The sequence below is a fragment of the Macrobrachium nipponense genome, chromosome 3 (genome assembly GCF_015104395.2).
Source record: "Macrobrachium nipponense isolate FS-2020 chromosome 3, ASM1510439v2, whole genome shotgun sequence".
Taxonomy (NCBI): Eukaryota; Metazoa; Arthropoda; class Malacostraca; order Decapoda; family Palaemonidae; genus Macrobrachium; species Macrobrachium nipponense.
Genome location: NC_087202.1, coordinates 135,706,997 through 135,729,957, shown reverse-complemented (window position 1 = coordinate 135,729,957; position 22,961 = coordinate 135,706,997). Strand labels below are relative to the sequence as shown.

The window sequence follows — 22,961 nt, the reverse complement described above, 5'->3', positions numbered from 1 at the left end:
CTACTTTTGTGACTTTTACTTTACCTCAGTTCCCGCTTCCTTTCTTCAATCTTGCTGTCCAATCTTTCCAACTATTACTTCATAGTGTAGCTACGGTTTTTTTTCCAGTCCCACCTGTAGTCCCTTGTATGTCATCTCTCTACCTTCTTCTTTTTTTTTTTTTTTTTTTTTTGAGTGCTTTACCTTGCTGTCCAACACTCAAATTCCCTTTCATCACAGTCCTAAGTACTGAATGACCAAAAGTGCCCCAGTGCTTTTTTAGACAGATTCTCTTTCTCACATTCCATTGCGGGAACTTCTTCACACACAAGATATGTGTCACATGGAATAAACTGCCACTAAAAGTTGTAAACAGCAACAGTGTGGAAGAGTTTAAAAGGAAGCTAGACAAACTCACCAGGACACACTCACTCTCTCTCTCTCTCTCTCTCTCTCTCTCTCTCTCTCTCTCTCTCTCTCTCTCTCTACGGATAGGGTAAGTCGTTACCATAATGGTACAAGTATGCGAAGATGCCATAAAATGACATCAAGAATATCATATACTATGTAAAGAAGTGAAATAGAAGTAAAAAATAAAAAAAATCACAGGTTTAACTGGCTTGATTAGAATAATTCGCGACCCGACCCAGATCCACTTTGACCTGATATCAGCAATTATTTGGATTTCATTTCTAGGTATACAATACTTGAGGGGCCCCACATCCCCCTAGATATCAGCAACTCCGCTCTTAAATTTCTTGTTATTCGCGCGCGATGGCTGATATATGCACCGGAAATGGTCAACCTAAGCTTACTCAAAAGGGTCATCCCATAACGTCAATTTTCTTCACTCCTTTAGATCAGTTTTTTTAGAAACAACCCCCCGCCCCCCCACCATCTCTCTCTCTCTCTCTCTCTCTCTCAACAGGCATTTTTGGTAGGAATATGGAAAAGAGCAACAAGTCAGCTATTCAACACGGTACATGAGCAGAATGTCTCATCATGTACTGTACTGGTATCAAACAAAATAAATGAGTTCATGCACGGTGTAATGCTGACGATATGACGCATCATTATCCAAAGTTGGTCAACCATCCAAATTCAATTAAAATAAAACGCATTGAATATTATGCGCCGGGTGGGAACCATCTTAGAAAATTGCAACTATGTTGGAATTTCAAACAGCTAGAATTTCTTTATTTTACAATGACAGTGATCATTCAATGCTAAATTTCATTTTTTTTTTCGCAGTTTGAACAAACTCCTTATACCTGCAACCAGAAAATGAACATGCAGTGGTGATATGAGAGCCAAGGAAAAGATGACCTTTGGTTTCAGTTTCACAAAGGTAAAAATTTCACAATATTTGATATATTGAACATGAGATGTACATTGAAGATGAACACTGTGAAGCACCAAACAAAGACTACAATAATCATATTTAGATCTTATAAGGGAAAATCATCCATTTCATGAAAGTTATTTTAGACGGCGAAATGCATGAATATTAATGCAAAACAAACTTACAATCATAAGTCAGGGATCCTTCTGGAGCTACGCGATCAACAAAATGAAGAAAGTGGCAACTCTAAACTGACCGTCCACTTCGACAGTTTTCCGCCAACTCATATGCCTTCATGAACGAACGGAGATGACCTCGCCCATCGGAGTAAAAAAGAGAGAGAGAGAGGCACAATTTCTACTGCGAACTCGTTGCTAGTTTAGAACTTCTCTCTGCACCGTCAGGGTGCTCGTTGCTTACAATTTAGTTGTAATTCGTGTGCCTACTTGTACTTGTACGCCGTTGTTGAGCTCGGAGGCGTCAATTCTCCTTTGGTGAATAATACTATAACGAATGATGTCGGAAGGAAAAAGGTAGATAGATTCGACCCTACGAAGATCTTGGCTGTGTGGTCTTTTTTCTCCGAACGTAAGGTAAGACGCTACGGTTATATTCCTCCCAGTTATTGAATACGAAGAGTTAACCTTTCTCATTTATAGTCTTCAGTTTGTTGCGCGACATAATAAATCATAAATTAATAAATTAATTCTTCACGTATGTGTATTAACGTTTTGGAGACACTGGATCAACTTGCAGTAATGAAGACTGAAATAGATGCATGCGAACTCGCGAATGAGAAAAGACATTCATAAGGAAGACGTTGCATTTAATTCCGAAGACAGGCAAGGTGCGAGAAGCGCCGAATAACCGCTTCAATCCGGTTCCTGGACTTTGTGTCGGCCGTAGACTTGGTAAGAAGAAGTTGGACAAACAAATAGGTGACTCATGCATGGGCACAGAGAGAGAGAGAGAGAGAGAGAGAGAGGGGGGGATAAAGAGAGCAACGAGAGAGAGATAAGGGGGGAGAGAGGGGGGGGGGATAAAGAGAGCAAGAGAGAGGCATGCAGACAGACAGACTAAGAGAAGCAAACACACACTGAGAGAGAGAGAATGAGAGAGAGAGAGAGAGGCAAACAAACACACACTGAGAGAGCGAGAGAGAGAGACAGTCCGACAGACATACAGAGAGAGAGAGAGAGAGAGAGAGAGGCACACAAACAGAGACAGACAGACATACAGAGAGAGAGAGAGAGAGAGAGGAGAGAGAGATACACTTTCCCTCTCAGTCGACTGAGTCCAGAGCAACAAACCAGACCTTTTAATTCCCGTTCACACCTTAGCGGACTAACGGGCGGCCTTGGAATAATGATCAGCGCTGCCATAAGCCCAGTTTAATCTAAAGCCACCACTTACTTTCTCACATTTACCTGAAACTCTCTCTCTCTGAATAGTCATTGGCCTTACCTATGAAACAAATTCTCTTCTGCGTAATATAAATAAATATCCGTTTTCCTTGACCTCTTTTACTAAGAGCTCGTTTATAGACAGACTGATATCCATATCATTGTTCCTGAGAGAGAGAGAGAGAGAGAGAGAGAGAGAGAGAGAGAGAGAGAGAGAGAACAATGTGAGAAAGTAAGTGGTTGCTCTAGATTAAACTGGGCTTATGGCAGCTATGATCATTATTTCAAGGCTGCTAGTTAGTCTGCTAAGGTGTGAACGGGATATATATATATATATATATATATATATATATATATATATATATATACATATATATATTGTATATATATATATATATGTTATATATATATATATATGTATATATATATATATATGTAATATATGGTTATGTGTGTGTGTCCTATAACCCTTGGTCGCGGAGGAAGGCCCGTTATATCCGGTAATAATGTCAAGCATGTAAAACCTTTCGTTGTGTCTCGACCTATTCCAAATTAATGGCTGAAAACAAGCGAGCTGAACGACTCGCAAAACTAATATGCATACAACAGAAAACTTAAGTAATCTGTTTGAAAAAAATAATTATAAAAAAAATAAGTAAATAAAGTTTCTGTTATTCGTCACGTCCTCTTGCTATTTTAATCTCTGCTTATTTATTAATTTATTTGTTCATTCATTTATTTCCTCAATTAATTGTTTATTCCTATTCAAAGATATATTTCAATTATTTAACTGTCTTGTCAAACGTTAAAGTTACCTGGGTATAAATTTTATTATAACTAATTCTATTATTATGGTCATTTCTCTATGCCAACTATTACTAATAAAACTACTGCTAAAAATGATAACAGTAATAATGGTTAATAATTATTTTGAGACATACACCGAATGTACCGTTGAGAGTGAGTGTCTGCCCACCTAGAACACACCGCGACAACATAGTATACGGGATCAGCATGACCTCAGAGCAAAACCAGGTTATCTGATCTTTTGACCTCCTTTCCTACATTATTATTGTCGCTCTTTGACGTATTATCATTATTATTATTACTGATAAAATGTCAATGGACCACATTGGACGAAACCGGTTAGCATTCGTACCTAGTGTCACATTCCTGTGGTATTCTTGGCTTTGTAACATCACTTGCATGCCAGAGCGCACACATACACATACACACATATATGATATATACGTATATATAATATATATATACATACTTATATATATATATGTATATATATACTTATATATATAATATATATATATATATATATATATATATATATATATATATCTATTATCAACTACGCCATTTCTCCATAGAGAGAGTGGCTCAGAGGGTATGTCACCCTTCCAGCTTCCAGCCATCGTCATTCAGGATGCGGCTGCTAGCCCATAATGCCCGACGGACTAACGCACCAACGGACGGTTCTATTTTCAAGCCGGTCTTTCATGAATTTTGAGAAGTCGCACGATTTTATGATGGGGAAATGTCAACTATATTTATCTCTCAGCAATTTATTCAGTGTATGTTTGTGTATAGCTGGTATATAGCGTCACACGACGAGGCTCAACGCATATTCTGAGGTCTAGTTCGATGCTTGAGGCAACGCGGCCATAAATTTAACTCCTGAGCCGCAGAACCAGATATTGCTTCGTTAAGTGAGATCTTACCGGTTCTTGTAAGTTCCTCTAATGCGCAATACGCGGCGGGAATTTGGTTGTTGGACGAACAGGATTTCACTCCCTTTAGTGCCAAGATTTTATAAAAATGTTCACGTGAAGCGTAGTTCTCTTCTCTCTTTTTTTATTTTCACTCAAAGGACATCTGATTACATTATGAAATCCGATCTTGAAATGTTAAAAAACCTTGCGAACATTGTCCTCCTACTATTTCGACTGGTGTCATGAAAAGGAATAACCTATAAAAGGAACATAAACGCAAACCTTTGAAGTTCTCTCCTTCAGAAAACCTTCTACTTTGACAAAGGAATAGATGTGAGCACTCTCTTAGGAGAAAATCTATACAGATGCCCTGAATGTAAGACCGTCAGGAAACCTGACTAATATTGATATGTTTATAAGCGATAATCTCGGAAGAAAGGAATATTTGGAAACTCTCACTACTGTGTCAAAGTGAAAGGCTGGAATATCTTAAAAGGTGAGTCGACAGATCGCTAGTCTTTTGTTCAGTAATTAATCTATCACTGATCTGAATAATGAAACTGGGGAGAAAATAAGTTCAGGTCAGGCAGTGAACTGTAACTGAATAAATATTATGTATGTGGGGTGCATGATAACTTTATATGGCCTTGCATGACAGGAATAGTAACATGTTGCTGACACTTAACATTAAGGGTGTGTCCACGCTACCAGTACAGCATGTTAGATTATTATTATTAAAATAGTTTTATCAAACCACTGAGTTGATTATCACCTCTCATAGGGCAGGCCAGTGCGATGTGTTTTTATTTACATTTGTTTATATTCTGTCAATTAAATGGCAGTATTTCAAAAACTATATATTTTCAAATGTTGGAGATTCTGAAAAAATTTCACTGATCGATTTATTTCCAAAATTTGATGACCGCAGCTGACTATCCTTTGGACATTGACACAGCAATTACGCATTGTTAACATTACTTTAAACACACGTCGGTTACTCATTGCATACTAATCACATACTGGTTGAAAACATGGGCTACAAATAAGTAGTTGACGCGTGTGCAACCTGTTTGTCACACGGATGCCACAAGTTTCCGACATGTTCATGACCTATTTTACTTTAGTTTGGATACATACTGATCAACACTATCACGCAAAAGTAAATTGTTCGTTTGAGGACAAAAATCTTATATGACTTTATTACTCCAAAGACAATATAAACCTGAAGAAAATATAACAGACTAATGCCGTTACATTTTCTTCAAGTTTGTACTGTCTCTGGAATATTATTATTATCATTATCATTATTCAGAAGATGGACCCTACTCTTATGGAAGAAGCCCACCACAGGGCCATTCACTTGAAATTCAAGCTTCCAAAGAATTTGGTGTCCACTAGGAAGTAAGAGAAAGCAAAGGGAAACACAAAAGAAGAGATCTCACTTACAAATAATAAAGTAGCACCGCATTTACTTGTACTTATAATGAAGGACGCACTTTATACTTGTCAAAGCGACAAAAATCATCTTAATTGAAACCTGACGCTCATACGACCTGCCCTCTTCCACAGGTCATCAACATCCCCAGCCCTGAAGATGCTGCCCAAATACGAGGCCTCTAGAAAGTCGCCGTACAAAGGCCTAATCTTCACCAGCCCCCAGAGTAGGCCTACCCCCAGAGTCTACTGTGTCCTCTCCGCCTTCTTCTTCGGAGTCCTCCTGATCACCTTGGGCGCCGTTTTCTATAACGTCATTCTCATTCAGCCGTTAGGGGCACAGCACCCCATCCACGTGCCCCCGATGCCCATAGCCTGTGTCCTCATCGCCACGGGTATTTTTATGGTTCTTTTGAGCGTCGTCCTCGCTTGGAAGTAAGTCTTTCTCTCCGTGTGTGTTTATATATATATATATATATATATATATATATATATATATATATATATATATATATATATATGCGAGTAGTTATTTATTAATTCAGTTCGTTTTTACTGTTTGAACAACTTAATTTTTGTGCATTTCTTTGGAATACACGCACACACGCATGAACACACACACACACACACACACAACACACACACATATATATATATATTATATATATATATATATATATATACATATATCTATATATATACATATATTATATAAGTGTATAACTGAATCACGAAAGTTTGGAGCGTGATAAATCCATAAATAAAGGTATAAGCCACGAAGGAAAAATAAACAACGGGGTATCTGCAAGATCTTTCGACTCAACGTCCTTTACTCAACAGATAAACTGACTTACATGAGGAATTGACAGTAGAGGAAAGGTCGTATAACTGACAGATGTTTGGAAAGGTTACTCATTCTCCAGGTTTGCCGGATTCTAGGTACTAATCTCCTTATAATCCCTATCTGTCAGTTATACGACCTTTCCTGTACTGTCAATTCCTCATGTAAGTCAGTTTATCTGCTGAGTAAAGGAAGTTGAGTCGAAAGATTTTGCAGAAGCTCCGTTGTTTATTTTTCCTTCGTGGCTTATACCTTCATTTATATATTATATAAATATAGTATTTATGCATATATTTATATGTATTTATATGTTATATCTGTATATAAAACTCTCTCTCATAAAAATAAAAACACAACCAACCTAGAGGTGAGACAGCAAGGAACTAAATGGAAGGAAACCACCACAGTACGAACTTATGCTAAATACAATTGACTCGCAGATGTATGGGTGTTTAACGATGGTACGAGTTGTTTTATAAACAACGACTCAAGGATTGTTAGCTCTTGCGGTTTGGTAGTATGACCGATTACACTGAAATCTTTGTTGTCAATGTAGGTTTTGCATTGTTTTGCATGGTTCCTGATATTGGAGTGCTCTGGGTTTGAGATTCTGCTCCCTGTGCGGAAACTGATTCCCCGATGTGAATCGATGCGCACCTTAAGTAGTCGACTGGTGGATCCCACGTAAATCCCTGAAATACATTTAGGGCAAGTATATTTATAGATGACACCCGAAGACATATAAGGACACAGCTGATCTTTTATCTTAAACAAGGAGCCTATATTAAGAGGATTTTTGGGAATTAATTTGACTGATATGGCTGGGAAATGGTCTTGAATAATTTGTGTGAATCTTTTTTGAAAGGTTAGGTCATGGATATATGGAAAGGTTTGGTACAGTTGGAACGTCAGGTTTTCTAGAGAAATGTCTATTTAGTAATTTATTCAATTTTCTATATACTAACCTAGGTGGGAAACAGTTACCTTTAAAGAAATTAACTAGAAATAGAATCTCATTGTGAAAGGCATTCCAGTTAGATGAGAGGACTAGTGCTCTATTAAAGAGGGTAAAAATGGAATTAACCTTAAAATTAAAATAACAACTACTATAGAAATTAGATCCGAGTCCTGTAAAAGTTTTCTTTCTAAAAATCGTGGCGTTAAAAGAGTTGTTTTGTCTAAATACTTGAACGTCCGGGAATGACAGACAGTTGTTCTCCTCTTTTTCTATAGTAAATTTCATATTCGGGTGAAGTATATTTACGTAGTCGAGGAACAGGTCAGCCTCGTATCAATATACCTAGAATAAAAGAGAGGATGAAATCTTAGAGGGCAATCGTCGAGTATATGCTCCTCCAGGGAGCACATAAAGATATTAGCGAACGTAGGGCCAAGGGGGGAACCCATGGCCATGCCATCTACTTGTTTAAAAAGTTTCCCGTTAAAAACAAAAGCAGTGTCCAGCACTGCCAGTTCAAGAAGGGTTTTAAAAGGCGTGCGGTTAAAATGACTAAAAGTAGACTCGGGATCGGGAAATAACTTGTCAAGAATCAGTTCAATGGTCTCACCAACTGGAATATTCGTAAACAGAGATTCGTTGTCAAGGCTGGTCATGAATAAGTCGGAATCCTGTAATAAAATAGACTCTTTAGACTGGAGGGAATTACTGAGCGAGTAACTGTTCTTTGTTAATGGTTCAAGTATAGGAACGAGAAATTTAGCTAGTTTATAATTCTCGTTCCTATACTTGAACCATTTAGTTATGGCATGCACGAGTGTGTGGGTATATATACATACATATATATAATATATATATATATATATATATATATATATATATATAGAGAGGAGAGAGAGAGAGAGAGGAGAGAGAGAGAGAGACGAGAGAGAGCGAGAGAGAGAGAGAGAGAGAGAGAGAGAGAGAGAGAGAGAGAGAGAGAGAGAGAGTTTTATTTACATATATAACATATATACATATAAATGTATGCATGAATAATATATTTATATATATATATATATAAATATATATATATACCCACACACTCGTGCATGCCATAATTAAAGGAAGAGCCTCGTCGAAATAAACGGAGCGGAATTCTGAAAGAGAAAACTAGGAAAAAATAGCAACAAATAACATCGTTAGCCAGTAATGAACAACGTACAGAGCAACTCACAAACATCAGTGTCAAGGACGAAAGAAACTGAAAAGCAAATACGAATTCAAAAATCCTCTTTCGAAAGTTTATTTAGGAATGAAACGCACTTCATTGACTTCGACCTGTATAACGTATTATCCGTCACACAATTATGATAATGTATTGTTTGCGTCTCAGTTTGCGACGCAGGATGCGTGGCTCCATTTTGAAGCTCAGAGATGGAAATAGATAAAGAAACTTATCTGCTGTTCATTTGTGGGGGAAATGAGATTCACAACGTTTACGAGTCTGGTCAGAAATGAGAGGCTTTGAAGTCAATGCACCAAATACATTTTCGGTTGGAGATTCAAGACAATAAAAAAGAATGATTTTCATATTTCAAGTCAAATCTGATGGTAAAAGACGCATGATTTCTTATGTCTTTGTTAAACAAAAGAAGATATTTATGCATTAATGTCATTTTCTGTTGGCTACAAAATGACAAAATATTTGATAAAAAGGATTAGTAGTATGAATACAAATGCTCAATGCATTAAATTGCTGTTTTTATCTGCCTTGAATATTACTTTAATCAACTTGGTAAAATATTCGGTGGAACATGTTTCAAAAGTGCTTATATAAGACCTGATTAACTGCAGTTTGTAACTGCTTATCAGAGGACTTCAGTACTATTCCATTTCTTGAATATGATAAGTTTCCGAATGTTAAAAGAAATTAAGGTTAATCATCATTACATTGTAGTTTATGGTATACCTGACAACACACAGCGAAAGCTTTCTTTCAATAAACTTTAACTTTTCATCTCTCTTGGCTAATGCTCAAATTCAGACTCTATTTATGTCATCTAAGTTGGTTGAATTCATGCAAAATTGATAACTTTATTTTCTTACTGATCTAATTAGAAGACCCAGGAATACAAGGAATTTGAATGGCCACATACGACATCAATGAATGACACAAATAATCACTGACGCTGTATCATGATCAGTTACTGCTGCAGTGTGGGTTCTGCGGTGGGAGGTTGGTAGCTTGAATTTCAAGCCAATAGCTCCTGTGTGCTTGTTCTATGCGAGTAGGTTTCATCTACTAAAATAATGATAATAAATGGAGAAAGAAATTCACAGCTATGTACGTGTACATATATCTAACGATAAAACTGTGCAGATAGTTTTCGGGAATCTGTTCGGTTTCTTTTTTCAATTAAGATTGAAAAGGGGAACTGAACAGATTCCCGAAAGCTATTTGCACCTGCACAGTTTTATCGTTAAATATATGTACACATACATAGCTGTGGATTTCTTTCTCCTTTTTAAGACTCTTGCTACTAAGAGTATTTTTTAGATACTAATAATAATAATAATAATAATAATAATAATAATAATAATAATAATAATAATAATAATGAATATTGTGATTCCTAGGTGCAACCCTTCATCTTGTGCCGAATGCTAACGACCTTTCAATATGAATTTATACAAGAATGGAAAAAAATGTTCGTGTTTAAGAGTAGTTCAGGAACCAGCTGGTCATATATTACTTAAGTGACCCTCCGTTTATCTTCATCCTGAGATACAAGAGAGCTGATAAGTCTCAATATAGAATTATAAGTGGCGATGCCCTTACACTTAGTTTATACAAGAGTAGCAATATGGTTTTGAATCTACAGTTTATACATACAAAAATCATTCCCAATCTGTACGACGAAAACGTTTACGGTACAGTTATCTACAGGTTATACGACGAATATGTCATTTAGAATATATAGATGATAGGACGGAAACATCATTTAGATTAGAATATATAGTTTATACGACGAAAACATCATTTACAATGAAGTTTATACAACGAAAAATCACGTAACTTACAATCTACAGTTTACACGATAGTAACATCTTTTATAATCATTGACTAACCTATATAATAGTTTAAACAACGAAAACATCGTATCTAATCTACCTGATATAAGCCAAGCCTCGTTATCTCACCCATCGCAATTATCCTTATTCAAATTATTCATTATTCAAAAGATGAAGAACCCTATTCACATGGAACGAGCCAACCAAAGGGGCCATTGACTTGAAATTCCAGCTTCCAAAAAATATGGTGCTCGATAGGAATTAACAGAAGGTATATGGAAATACAAAAATAAGAGATCTCACTGATTATCATGCATCAAACATGTCACCTTCCACCATATAAAAAAAGAAAAAACCTTCTTTTCATTGCAGCCATTTATTTCATTCAAGATGCGGGTTGGACGACGGGGAGGAGTCTCTAGTGGACGACTTGTACTTCTTCGCCCAGGATGACGTCATCAACCAAGTATACCAACGGCCGCAGAATAATCCTGCCGTCTGACCAGGACAAGTGGGTCTATGTCTGACCAGAAGTGGGTCCTGTGTGTGACCAGAATAAGTGGGTCCTGCGTGTGACCAAACGATCCACAAAAATATCCCTTTGGCAGCCTATGAGAATTGCCTCAGGAGTAATGAATTCAAGACTCAGCGCGTTATTCTTAGTGACGTCTCAAACGAGTTTTCAAACCAAAGATGTAAATATCTGCTCCTAATTTTAGTTTTCTTTTGGATTATTGTAAATGAAGTAAAGCTAGAAAATAGTACTTATCACTAGATGTAATTTACAAACTGCCATTCATTTTCTTATGTTATGATGTTATGATAGTGACTCTTTTTATGCGCAGTGAGCCATTGCAGTTCATCATCAGCACCTTTATGTGCAAGTAGGCTGTATATTAAAACCTTTATTTATTAAAATATAAAATCATCTCTCTCTCTCTATTCTCTCTAATACTATATTTAGACGCATCTCCTTATTTACATCCACGCTTTCTATACCTATAAACTATTAAGCAATGTATGTCCAAAAAATATATACTGCATACAGCCTAATTCTGTGTGAGAGTATTTATGTGTGTATGCAATCTATTCAATTAAGTGTGTACTGTGTATTTCCTTCCACTAATGAAAAATCCCCTTTAACGAAATTCCGACACATAATAGTAATTTCTGTTGAGTAATAATAAAAGGCATGCATGTAGAATTATTGACTTTCATAACCTGGTTGAAATATAATGCTATCGCCCTCATAGTGTAGATCTAGTGACGGATTCGTGGTCCAAATGGACTTCTCCTTCAAACTGGGCATACTGCTGTTTTGCAGTGAGATCTTACCAAATACTAATGTACCATTGGTGAACAAGCTTATAGAATGCCAAATGTAATGCCAAAAGTTCCTATGAAATATTTCTAGCCTTATACCTCACTGCACTATACCTGCTGTTACTGATGGCACAACTTCCTCTTCATTTCCCAGTGAATTCCCGGCTATCACTTCCAGCTTGATGTCTATCTGCCAGCACCATACTATACGCAACTTCTTAATTCTCTTCCTCCTCCCCTATTAATGCATTTCCAGATGAATCAACGTCTCACTACTCCTATTGGTTTCATTCAGTCTCAAGTTATTTCTGAATTAATGAACTTATCTGAATGGGGATCACATATTTCAGTTACAGTCATTATTAAAGAAATAGCTTCCAACCATATTTGTCTCCTAACCCGTCAAATTCTTTGATCAATTCTACTGAAAATGTAAGGAAGCTTTAGATCTGTTTTGTAGAGATCACAAAGTTCAAACTACTAAACCTGTCTCTTAAAAATTGGGCTCATAGCTTAAATTTCACGAAATATTTTCCTCCATCCTTAAAGTATTCGGGGTACGATATCGGTCAGGTAGGACTGATCTAATGACTACTTTCACGTTGTCTCTTTCCTCGAGAGACTGAACCCGAGATATTTCGACCGACTACTGACCCTGATCTTCTCTTGTTTCCCTGTCTATTTCTCCTACAAAGCAAGGTATCTATCTATTTACCTATCTACATTTCCTATTGGTGGTATTTCGTTCACAACAGGTTCCTTATCTTCCTAACAAAGGACTCGTAACACCTGTTAAACTACGTCTTCCCATCAAATTCCCAAAGTTTCTGAATTCTGAATCCTTAGGATGAGGCTGGTAGACTTAAGCTTGAAACCAAACCCACAAATGGTCATGGTTTAATATAGCTTCTTGGAATCAGGTATCGCATTTTAGTTAAGTGTCCTAGTTTAGTTTATAGGTCTATTGAAATGGACCCCACAAGAGACTGGAGTAAAGTAGGTGTGAATATGTATATAAGTCTATAGAATGCCTAGGCAATATAGCAGTGCCTGAAGTTTTCAGGCAAGGTACGATATATCTGTGTTAATATATATATATATAATATATATTAATATATATATATTATAATATATATATATTATAATAATAATAATCTATATATATATATATATATATATATATATGGTATATGTATGTATAATATATATATAATATTATTAATATATATATACATATATATAATATATATATATATACATATATATATATATATACATATATATATATATATATATATATGTATACTATATATATATATATATATATATATATATATATATATATTTTATATATATATATATATATATATATAGAATCGATGTCTGTAATCGAATAAACTAAATATCTTAACAAGGGCCTACAGATAAAGTCCTAGGGAAAAACAGAAAAGGGGCGATAACGAACAGAATGATTCCGGACGCCAACCAACCTTCGCCCGTACGAACTAACGTTTTTATCCCATGATACAGCCCAGAGCATAAAGTGCGAACTTAATCAATAGAGGTCAAAGTTAACCGAAACAAGAACTAAAAAGAGATTTTGACCTCTCCGAGTGGCCTTTTTGAATGCCATTAGCTTGACGCAATAACAGTCATCGAACGAAATGTCTAGAAAAGTCGAACTTGAAACAATAATGGAAAAAAAGGGAACCCATCAGGACGAATACTGAGAAAAGTTATATCAGATTTGGCATCGCATGATTGACCATGTTGTATACGAAGACTCTCAGCCTCTGGAGGAAGAGGGAGTTGAAGAGAAGGCACGAAAAAGGGAGTGTTAGAGGTTTTTGGAAGTGACGCTGAGGGCAGCATGCGATTTGTGAACTTCTATAAACTTTCCAGAGTGCCCTTAGACTAAGTAAGAATTCCAAGTCCAAGTTTACCAACTCAAGAAAGCTACAAAGTGCAAGACTAGAAATAAATGTATTTGGGGAAACAGATTTCATTTTACAATCAAGATTTTAAAACATTTCGTATTTTCAAGAAAGCTGACATCCTAGCACGATAAGTTGTGTGCAAAGAATAACACAAGAAGCTAGCTGTTCCTGATATGTGGAAGCCCACGAGAAACAGATATAAGTTTTCAAAAAGTGAACTCCTTCCCCTACAACAAATATATATATATATATATATATATATATATATATATATATATATATATATATATATACATATATACATATATATATATATATATATATATATATATATATATATATATATATATATACATAAGGGCCGGAGCTGGAGCTCAAAGAAGATATATCACGAAGGAAGTAGTAGGAAAAGGCATCTTCATCTTTAACAGTTTATTTCAATTCCGACGTTTCGCGACGAATTTCAGGTCGCATTTTCAAGGCTAAAAATATATAAAATTTGCGAACATTAATACTCAATATGATTTAATTTATATTAAAAATGTAATGACAACAGCTCTCAATAAAGTAAAAAGTTAAAAGTTAAAATTCAACAGCACCTTCAAAGGCAAACAAATTACAGGTACAGGACTTCACTAAAATCTTAAAACACCTACCAATACAAAAGAAAGAGTAAGACTAACAAAATTAAGTAAACACAGAGTGAGGCAAACCAGCAGCCCAAACTACGCTATGAACAGTTTTACAGAGGACGTTTGGGTGTTTAACGACGGTACAGTCTTTTTGATAATTATAGATTCTAAAATAGTCAGGTTCTTGTTGTTCCGCAGTTGGCCCAAGATAGAAAATTCCTTGTTGTCAATATAGGTTTTACATATTTTTGAATGATTACGTATATTAGATTGTTCCGGATTAGATAACCTACTACCTGTTCTTCTATGGCTTATGTCCCTGTGGGAATCTATTCGAACCTTCAACAGCCTCTTCGTGCATCCCACGTATGTCTCGTGATCACATCTCGGGCAAGTGATTTATATACGACGCTGGACGAAAGCAGAGGACTGAGTCGGTCTTTGACTCTAAACAGAGATCCAATAGTTAAGGGATTTTTGGAGATAATTTTCAAGTCCACAGCCGGAAACCTCTTTTGAATAATGGATGTGCATGTTCTCCTGAAGGTATCATCATGCAGTCTCGGTACAGTAGATACAGGTGCTGAATGCATCATTTTTACCATTAGCAGTTTGTTTAGAGATCTGAAAAAGAGTCGTGAAGGAAAACAATTATTATTAAAATATCTCACCAGAAAGGATATTTCGTCGTGAAAGCTCATCCAGTTTGATGAGTGAGTTCATAGCGTAGTTTGGGCAGCTGGTTTGCCTCACTCTGTTTTTACTTGATTTGGTTAGTCTTACCCTTTCTTTTGTATAGGTAGGTGTTTCTAAGATTTTAGTGAAGTCCTGTGCTTGTAATTTTGTTTGCCTTTGAAGGTGCTTTTGTTGAATTCTTAACTTTTTTTTAAAAAACTTTTTTTTTTTTTACTTTATTGAGAGCTGTTGCCATTACATTTTGAATATAAATTAAATCAAATTGAGTATTAATGTTTGCAAATTTTATATATTTTTAGCCTTGAAAATGCGACTTGGAATTCGTCACGAAACGTCGGCATTGAAATAAACTGTTAAAACATGAGGATGCCTTTCCCTACTACTTCCTTCGTGATATATATATATATATATATATATATATATATATATATATATATATATATATATATATATATCTTACACCCTTTTGTCAAAACTACATAAACTGGAAACCCTTACCTGTTGACAGTGGCGCCCTCTATCTACCAACATGTCATTAGGCTATTAAGCTCACATAAATACCAAATTATACTATTTATTACCCAAAGCAGATGAACATAAAATAGAACGAAATGATCAATAGTCATTGTGATAAAAACCCAAGTCTGACCCACAAGAAAAACTAATAAGTTATCATTCCACTCTCCTGGCTAAGTATTCACTCCCAGGACCCAAAGTGTCAATCGTTTTCATTGTATTAGTCCGGATAGAGAATCCCGTCTCTAATATCATGGAATAGAGCCCATCTTTTAAGATGGGGTCTTCTCCCGACACCTGGCGTTTACCAAACAACCTCTTTCCAATCATAAAAGGAATGTGTCTCTCGCAAGTGCCTTGGTCAGTTAGACCTGTGACATTCGTACAAACAATGTACATACTCGACACACCCCAAACTGCCTTGGCAACAGTACGAACAGCCTCCAGATTAAAATGCTTACGCATCAGATTCCTTCATTCAAGACGGTTTCCTCTACAGCTACAGCTCAATCTGTCTCCAAGCAAGGCATGATATGTAATTCACTAACACATCACACACTTGTAAGATATATATATATATATATATATATATATATATATAATATATATATATATACAGTATATATATATATATATATATATATATATATATTATTATTATTATATTTATATATAAATTTATATATATATATATATATATATATATATATAATATATATATATATATATATCAAAGACATCAAAGTCCCTCGTCGACAAGCATCAGCATCAGCGCTCGGTGACCCAAAAACCAACATTCCCTTGGCCACAGTCACACCCCAACATCCCTAGAGTTAAGTTCGCCACGCAAGCATCGATTAGTCGTCCGATGAGCAATAATCACAAAAGATGGAAGAAGTTCTAATAGGAAGATCAAAAGGGAGGCACAACTTACCAGATAACTCCTCATTACGTCTTCCCACGGCCCCGGAGAGTTTGGGGAAAGGCTTGAGATGAAGGATGCCGGTTGAAAGGAATTGGAAGCAGTAGTAAGGAATGGGTGTTGCGTGTCAATGCCGGCCGGAAATATATGAAGGCGAAACTCAAGGAAATTCTTACCTAGGAAGAAAACGGAGCGCTGATATATAGTATAGTAGAAAACCTGTGGTTGACTTATCTGATATTAGTATGATGGAAGACTACTTCTCACGGGCTAAGCTTAATTTTTCCGTTACCTATTACTGATTTGCTGTCGTATGTCAACAACAACAAAAATATAATAATAAATAAAGTCGGTTACGGCCTATAAAGAATACTGAACGGCCAAGGAGAGTAAATCGCCCTTTATTTCGAAATTGAATGAAGGTAGACTATTTACCTTCAAGTGTGCTGTTTAATTATAGTACATAGTTACTATTCATCACAGATACATCATAGAGTATCGATATTATAGCACAGCTGATAAAAAGGAACAAAACAAAGGGAATAAAAACACGTTAAAACAACAAAAATGGCTGATAACATGATTGTCCTAAAATTGGAAAATTGATTTAAAAAGTCTCTTACGTCTAATATATATTTATATATAACACATATATACATATATATATGTATATATAGAATCCTGATGATGCAAAGAAAAGAATCAGCCAGAATCAGTATTAACACAAGAATAATCAAGCTTTCAACTCGTCTAATCACGTAAATTCTGAAGGAAAATCGACGGATACTAACTGGAATCACCTTAGGTGCGTAAATGATCTAAGTAATGTGGATGTGTAATATCCTAGGGACAATTAGCTTTACCTAATCAAAAAATAATATATATATATATATATATATATATATATATACTATATATTACATACTATATTTGTATACATATACATACATATATAAATATATCTATTTATATATATATATATATATATCCTATATATATATATATATATATATATATATATTAATTTCTGGGACTTTCCTGTCCTCATCGTCTGGTATTAATGCACAGAACAACTTTATGTATATATATATATATATATATATATATATTATAATATATATATATATATATATATATATATATATGTATGTATATATATACGTATATACTGATCGATAGATAGATAGAATGATATATAAACAGTGAAGTGACAGATAGATGACATGCGGTAGATTTCCAGAGAATAAATGTTTAAGAATACCTTTTTTTTACGTTATAGCTCTCTATAGATCATTTTTCAAGCAGTATTCATTTGAAATTCAACTCAACATTTGAAACCACCCACTTCACTGAAGAATTTTGAATAAAAATTTATATATATAAAAAGATTGTTATGGGATTTTTATGCAATTATAAAAATTTTTTGAATAGGAATTTCGTGTATTTAAAAGTCCTTCATTGTTGAAAGAAGGCAAAGTCGAATTCAAAATCAAAGTCCGTGAAGATTCCATTTCAATGTAGGGCTTAGGGAAATTAGTATTGGCCAGCCGTGACTTGTGCATCACCTACTGGGAAAAAGAGAAAATGAAATTGAAGTATTCTGCCAGCCACGCTCCCCAACCCCGCCCCCCTCTCCCCCTTGATTCGTCAAAACGAAAAATGGCAATTTTTTTTTACACAAAAGCAGCAGTATCTGCAACATCGGTAACATAAAAAAAGGCGAATTAAAAATAATTGAACAGTCTTGTTCGCTGAAGTAATTAAGAATCAAGTTTAGCTTCGTCCCATCTTTTCATTAGGAACATCAAAAGCTTCTTTTATAAGTTATTAGCAAAAGTTTGATTAATAACGGCAAGGCATAAAAATTGCTTCTGAAATTTATTAGATTACTTTCCTAAGGCAGTTCAAAACAAAAAATTTCCAAGGGGGCGGGGTAGGTAGGGGGGGGGTGTGGGGGGAGAGTTTGGTTATTGCGACCTGTTGGGCAAATCTCTCAGCCGGAGAGATCCAAAGGAAAATCTTTTAGTCTGACGTCGGGGAAAGAAAAGAGGTTAATATTGCGTGTTCCCTGTTGGGCGAGTGGATGCAGTTAACGGGAAAAATGTGACAGCAGGTCCTCATTATATTTCATATGTGATCCATCCAAACGTACCTTACTTCGTAGGTGGAAGCGCAAAGTACAAGTCACATTTCGATTGAATTCTTCGTTGCGGTTTCTGGTTTCAAACAGAAATATAAATATGATTATAATGACGACTGGCACCCAAGATGATTCTGTCCAAGCATTCAATGTAATAGTGCGTTTTCAGGTTCCATATTATTTCGAGAGAACAGTTATATATTTTGAAAGAACATTTGGTGTCATTTTCAGTGTTCAGATTTTATAAAATCATAGTAATAACAAAAACAAAACAACGCAAAGTCCATCTTGGTAATTATCTTATCGGTAGGTACAACAGATCTCCCTGGTAATCGGTTTGAGTCAACAGTGTAACCTGATGTAAGAAAAAAAAACTTTTCGTCAATAAAAGAGATAAAGAAACCTGCACTCGTGGAATTTTGTTATCTAATCGTTACATCTTCAGGGAAACAAAGTTACACTGTAATAATATGTATAACTGTGTATCATATCGCAAGCTCTGTTGCTATCTGGTTGACTTATCATGGCATCACAAGTATTTCTTCCTCCTATATTTTTGGATGATTTTGAAGGTACGTAAATCATAGAGTTCTTAGTCCATTCAGCTGGTCATAACTCCTGTTGCAATAATGAAAGGAAGGAAATGTGTCTGTATGAATCGCATTTTTTCCATTCGGTGATAATTGTCAGCTTTCTTTTCTAAGTCTAAATACATTTATATAAGAATGATAACTAATTCTTATTCAGTTTGCAAACATACTGAATCTAACGCCTGTTGAAAAGGATGTTGCACATTTTATCATTTAACTTTTCAAATAAAGGAAAAGCATTTAAGCCCATTAAGGCATAAATATTAATCTTGACATGATATACAGTCATCATTCCCTCGAAAAGCAAAGCAGCCCTATACAAAGCAAAGCTTGGCTCACAAACTTGTAAGTAACTTGGTATGGCATTTCCTTGGTGTTTCAGTAACAATTAGCCCCATCCACTGACATTTGCAGAATTATTATTATTATTCAGTAGATGAAGCCTATTCATATGGAACAAGCCCACCAAAGGGGCCATTGACTTGACATTTCAGATTCCAAAGAATATTACGCTGTTCATTAGCGTCAGGGTAGCAATAATGCATTGCATTTTCGCTTGAACTTCTGAAGTTCCAGCTGCACAACATTCTCTGCATGGGAGGCTGTGCCACACTCCAGCGGTGAGCTGCTTTTTCTGAATCTCTAAACTATTACATTTCTATGAAACCAGTATTGAGCACCTGAATTTAAAATTAATCATCGAAAGTTCTTCTGCTGTTTAGGATACTGTAGCGCACTATACTCTGTTTTTTTTTCCATCTGTCCATCCACCTGTGGTGTTTTCGCCTGGTAACACTGCGTCCCGTGGTTTAAATAGTTACGCTATGTGTAAGGTTTAGGTAAATAAACGGATATCTGGGTGTACATTTGCAACTGAAAAGTGTTTTAATAATTTTCTGTATGCGAATTACACCGTTAATATTTGAAATAAGATATTATTCAAAGCCCGGGACGCAGTGTTACCATGCGCAAACACCGCAGCCGGATGGACAGATGGAAAAAAACAAAGTATAGTTAACAAAGCGTGCGATAGATAATAAACAGAATACTGATGTACTCCTTGAACGTTAAGGCAGAGTTGTTGTTGTTTTAGATTTAGCTGGCCTTGTGCCAGCACGGGCTCTTGCTCCTAGAGCAGCCCGTAAAAAGGCAGAGGTAAATGTACCTTAGAATGATCAAAAATGAATCCTAATCTAACAAAAATCAAAAAGATCATTCATAAAATCATCATTACTCATTACTGGAGAGCTTTTCCGTTGATCTATAAAAAAATCACCTTAATTCATTTACATCTGACCATTAAACATTCAACATTTTGAATATTTTGATGGAATGCTATTGATGCAAAAACGAGCCACGTACGTCCTGGCAGCAAAGAGAATGAGAGAAAGATGAATATTCATCAGCACTTCAAGTTTGGCTTTGAAGCCAAGAGCGCAACACATGAAAATGAAGGAGCTAAGGATATGAGTTTTTTATTATCAGAATATTCGAAAAGCAATGGCGGAGGTTTATAATATCGGCCGCAAAAAAAGAAAAAAAAAAAAAACTCAAACACACACACATACCTCATTTCCCTAACCATCAGTTCACAAGGCTCGTCACAAACACGGATGCGGATTGCACCACAAAGGTAATAATACTCGGTGCATTGCATTCGTCAGACGAGAATTCATTGCAGGACGGGTCTTGTGTTTGTTCTGTGAAATACGAAGGCAACTGTGATACCGTTTCAGCACCGGAAGCAGAGAGAGCGAGCCGTCAACATCTGAACTCGCTGCGACTACCTTTTGTAATTCATGAGTCGGGAGGATTCGCCCGGGAGCCTAAAATTCAAGATCTCGTGTTTCCCAAGAAGGAAAAAGCTGACGGGATGAAATGGAGAGCCAGTATTTCGAGCGTTATACGAGAAATGTTCAGCCATAAACACCAGTAACTCGGAAAGCGGGAAAAAGCCTAGTTACGTAGGTATCCAGCGAATGTTTTTGAGATAAAAAATAATAATTTTTCTTTTTGTAAAGCTGATGAAGACTGGCAAAAGGGAAAAAGGTATTGATTGGCAGAGCTGTTCAAATGGAAGAAATATCATCCCCTTCTCTCTCTCTCTCTCTCGCTCTCATTCTTCATATATATATATATATATATATATATATATATATATATATATATATATATATATATATATATATATATATATATAAAATTCTTAGAAGTTAGAATAAAGGAAAAAACTGTTTATAGAGACAATCTTAATAATAGGTACCCGACAGTGTAACCACCAATATCACGAGGAAACAGCAAAAGAATCACTAGTCGTATCCAACGACAATCAGCGCAACGCAAAACAAGCAAAAAAAAAAAAAAAAAAATAAAAAAAAAACGAAAAACTGAAATAGCTTCCTTTGAAGCGAGGCAGCTCAGTTTGAAATATGTACTACTATTACATGTACTATTCCAGGACAATGAGGATGAGTCATTTAAAGCTGGACAATCTCACGAACTCTTTATATATATATATATATATACTATATATATATATATATATATATATATATATAATATATATATATCTATATATGTATATATATATATATATTTAATATATATATATATATAATATATATATATATAAATAAGAGTGTTTATATACCAAAGTAAACTTGACGATAGTGTATTACTAACAATTACTTCTAAAAGTTCTTAAACAAAAGTAAATAGGGCAATAGTCTATTTTTACTAGCATGTACTTCCATTTACTAACAAAAAAGCATCCGCATAATAGTGTCAAGGCATTTCCTTCCTGTAGAAAGCTTTTTATAAACTCCAGTCTTTACAATCATGCCTCGTACCATTGCAAGCCACTCGGGTGGAAAAAAGAAAACTAGTTGACGACTTGAATTACACTTACGAAAAACATAGAACGAATGCTGATGGATCTAAAATTTATTGTAAAGAGCTGCAGGGCTCGCCTGCATACTTCCACAGAAGAAAATGACTACAAGGTGCTGATTCGTATTGGTGAACATCATCACACTTCATGTGAAACAAAGCCAAAAGTTTCTCAGGCTTTAACCAAATTGAAGTTTACCGCTCTTTCAAGCCAAGAAACTTCTCGCTCACTTATTGCAGCAACCAGTGCATCATTAGGTGAAAATGAAAGGGCCCAACTATCTTCGGTCGAAAGTTTAAGTCGAAGCATCCGGAAATGGCGTCAAATCAATGAAGTCGTTCCCGCACTTCCATTACGTAGGACTGGATTCATAATTCCCGATGATTTTAGTTTATTGGAAGAGGTGAAAGTCTTTCTACAATTTGATAGTGGTGAAACAGATGAAAACAGAATACTAATTTTTGCAACAAATAAGGGACTTGATGATTTGAGGCATGCAACACATTTAGCTGGGGATGGAACTTTTAAGTGTGTGCCTAGAATATATTTTCAGTTATTTACTCTACATATTCAGATACAG

General features: G+C 35.4%; 1 protein-coding gene across 2 annotated transcripts; it reads left to right on the top strand.

The window, feature by feature from the left end:
• Positions 1-1,334: 1,334 nt before the first annotated feature.
• LOC135222078 (uncharacterized) lies at positions 1,335-11,939 on the top strand. Of its 2 annotated transcripts, none has more exons than XM_064260247.1 (3): positions 1,335-1,914; positions 6,018-6,317; positions 11,108-11,939. In XM_064260247.1, the coding sequence occupies exons 2-3, from the start codon at positions 6,043-6,045 to the stop codon at positions 11,235-11,237; spliced, it is 405 nt and encodes a 134-aa protein (XP_064116317.1). In that variant the 5' UTR covers positions 1,335-1,914; positions 6,018-6,042; the 3' UTR covers positions 11,238-11,939. The 2 variants fall into 2 exon arrangements, with proteins under 2 accessions (XP_064116317.1, XP_064116318.1); XM_064260248.1 differs by lacking the exon at positions 1,335-1,914 and adding an exon at positions 4,079-4,944.
• Positions 11,940-22,961: the final 11,022 nt, after the last annotated feature.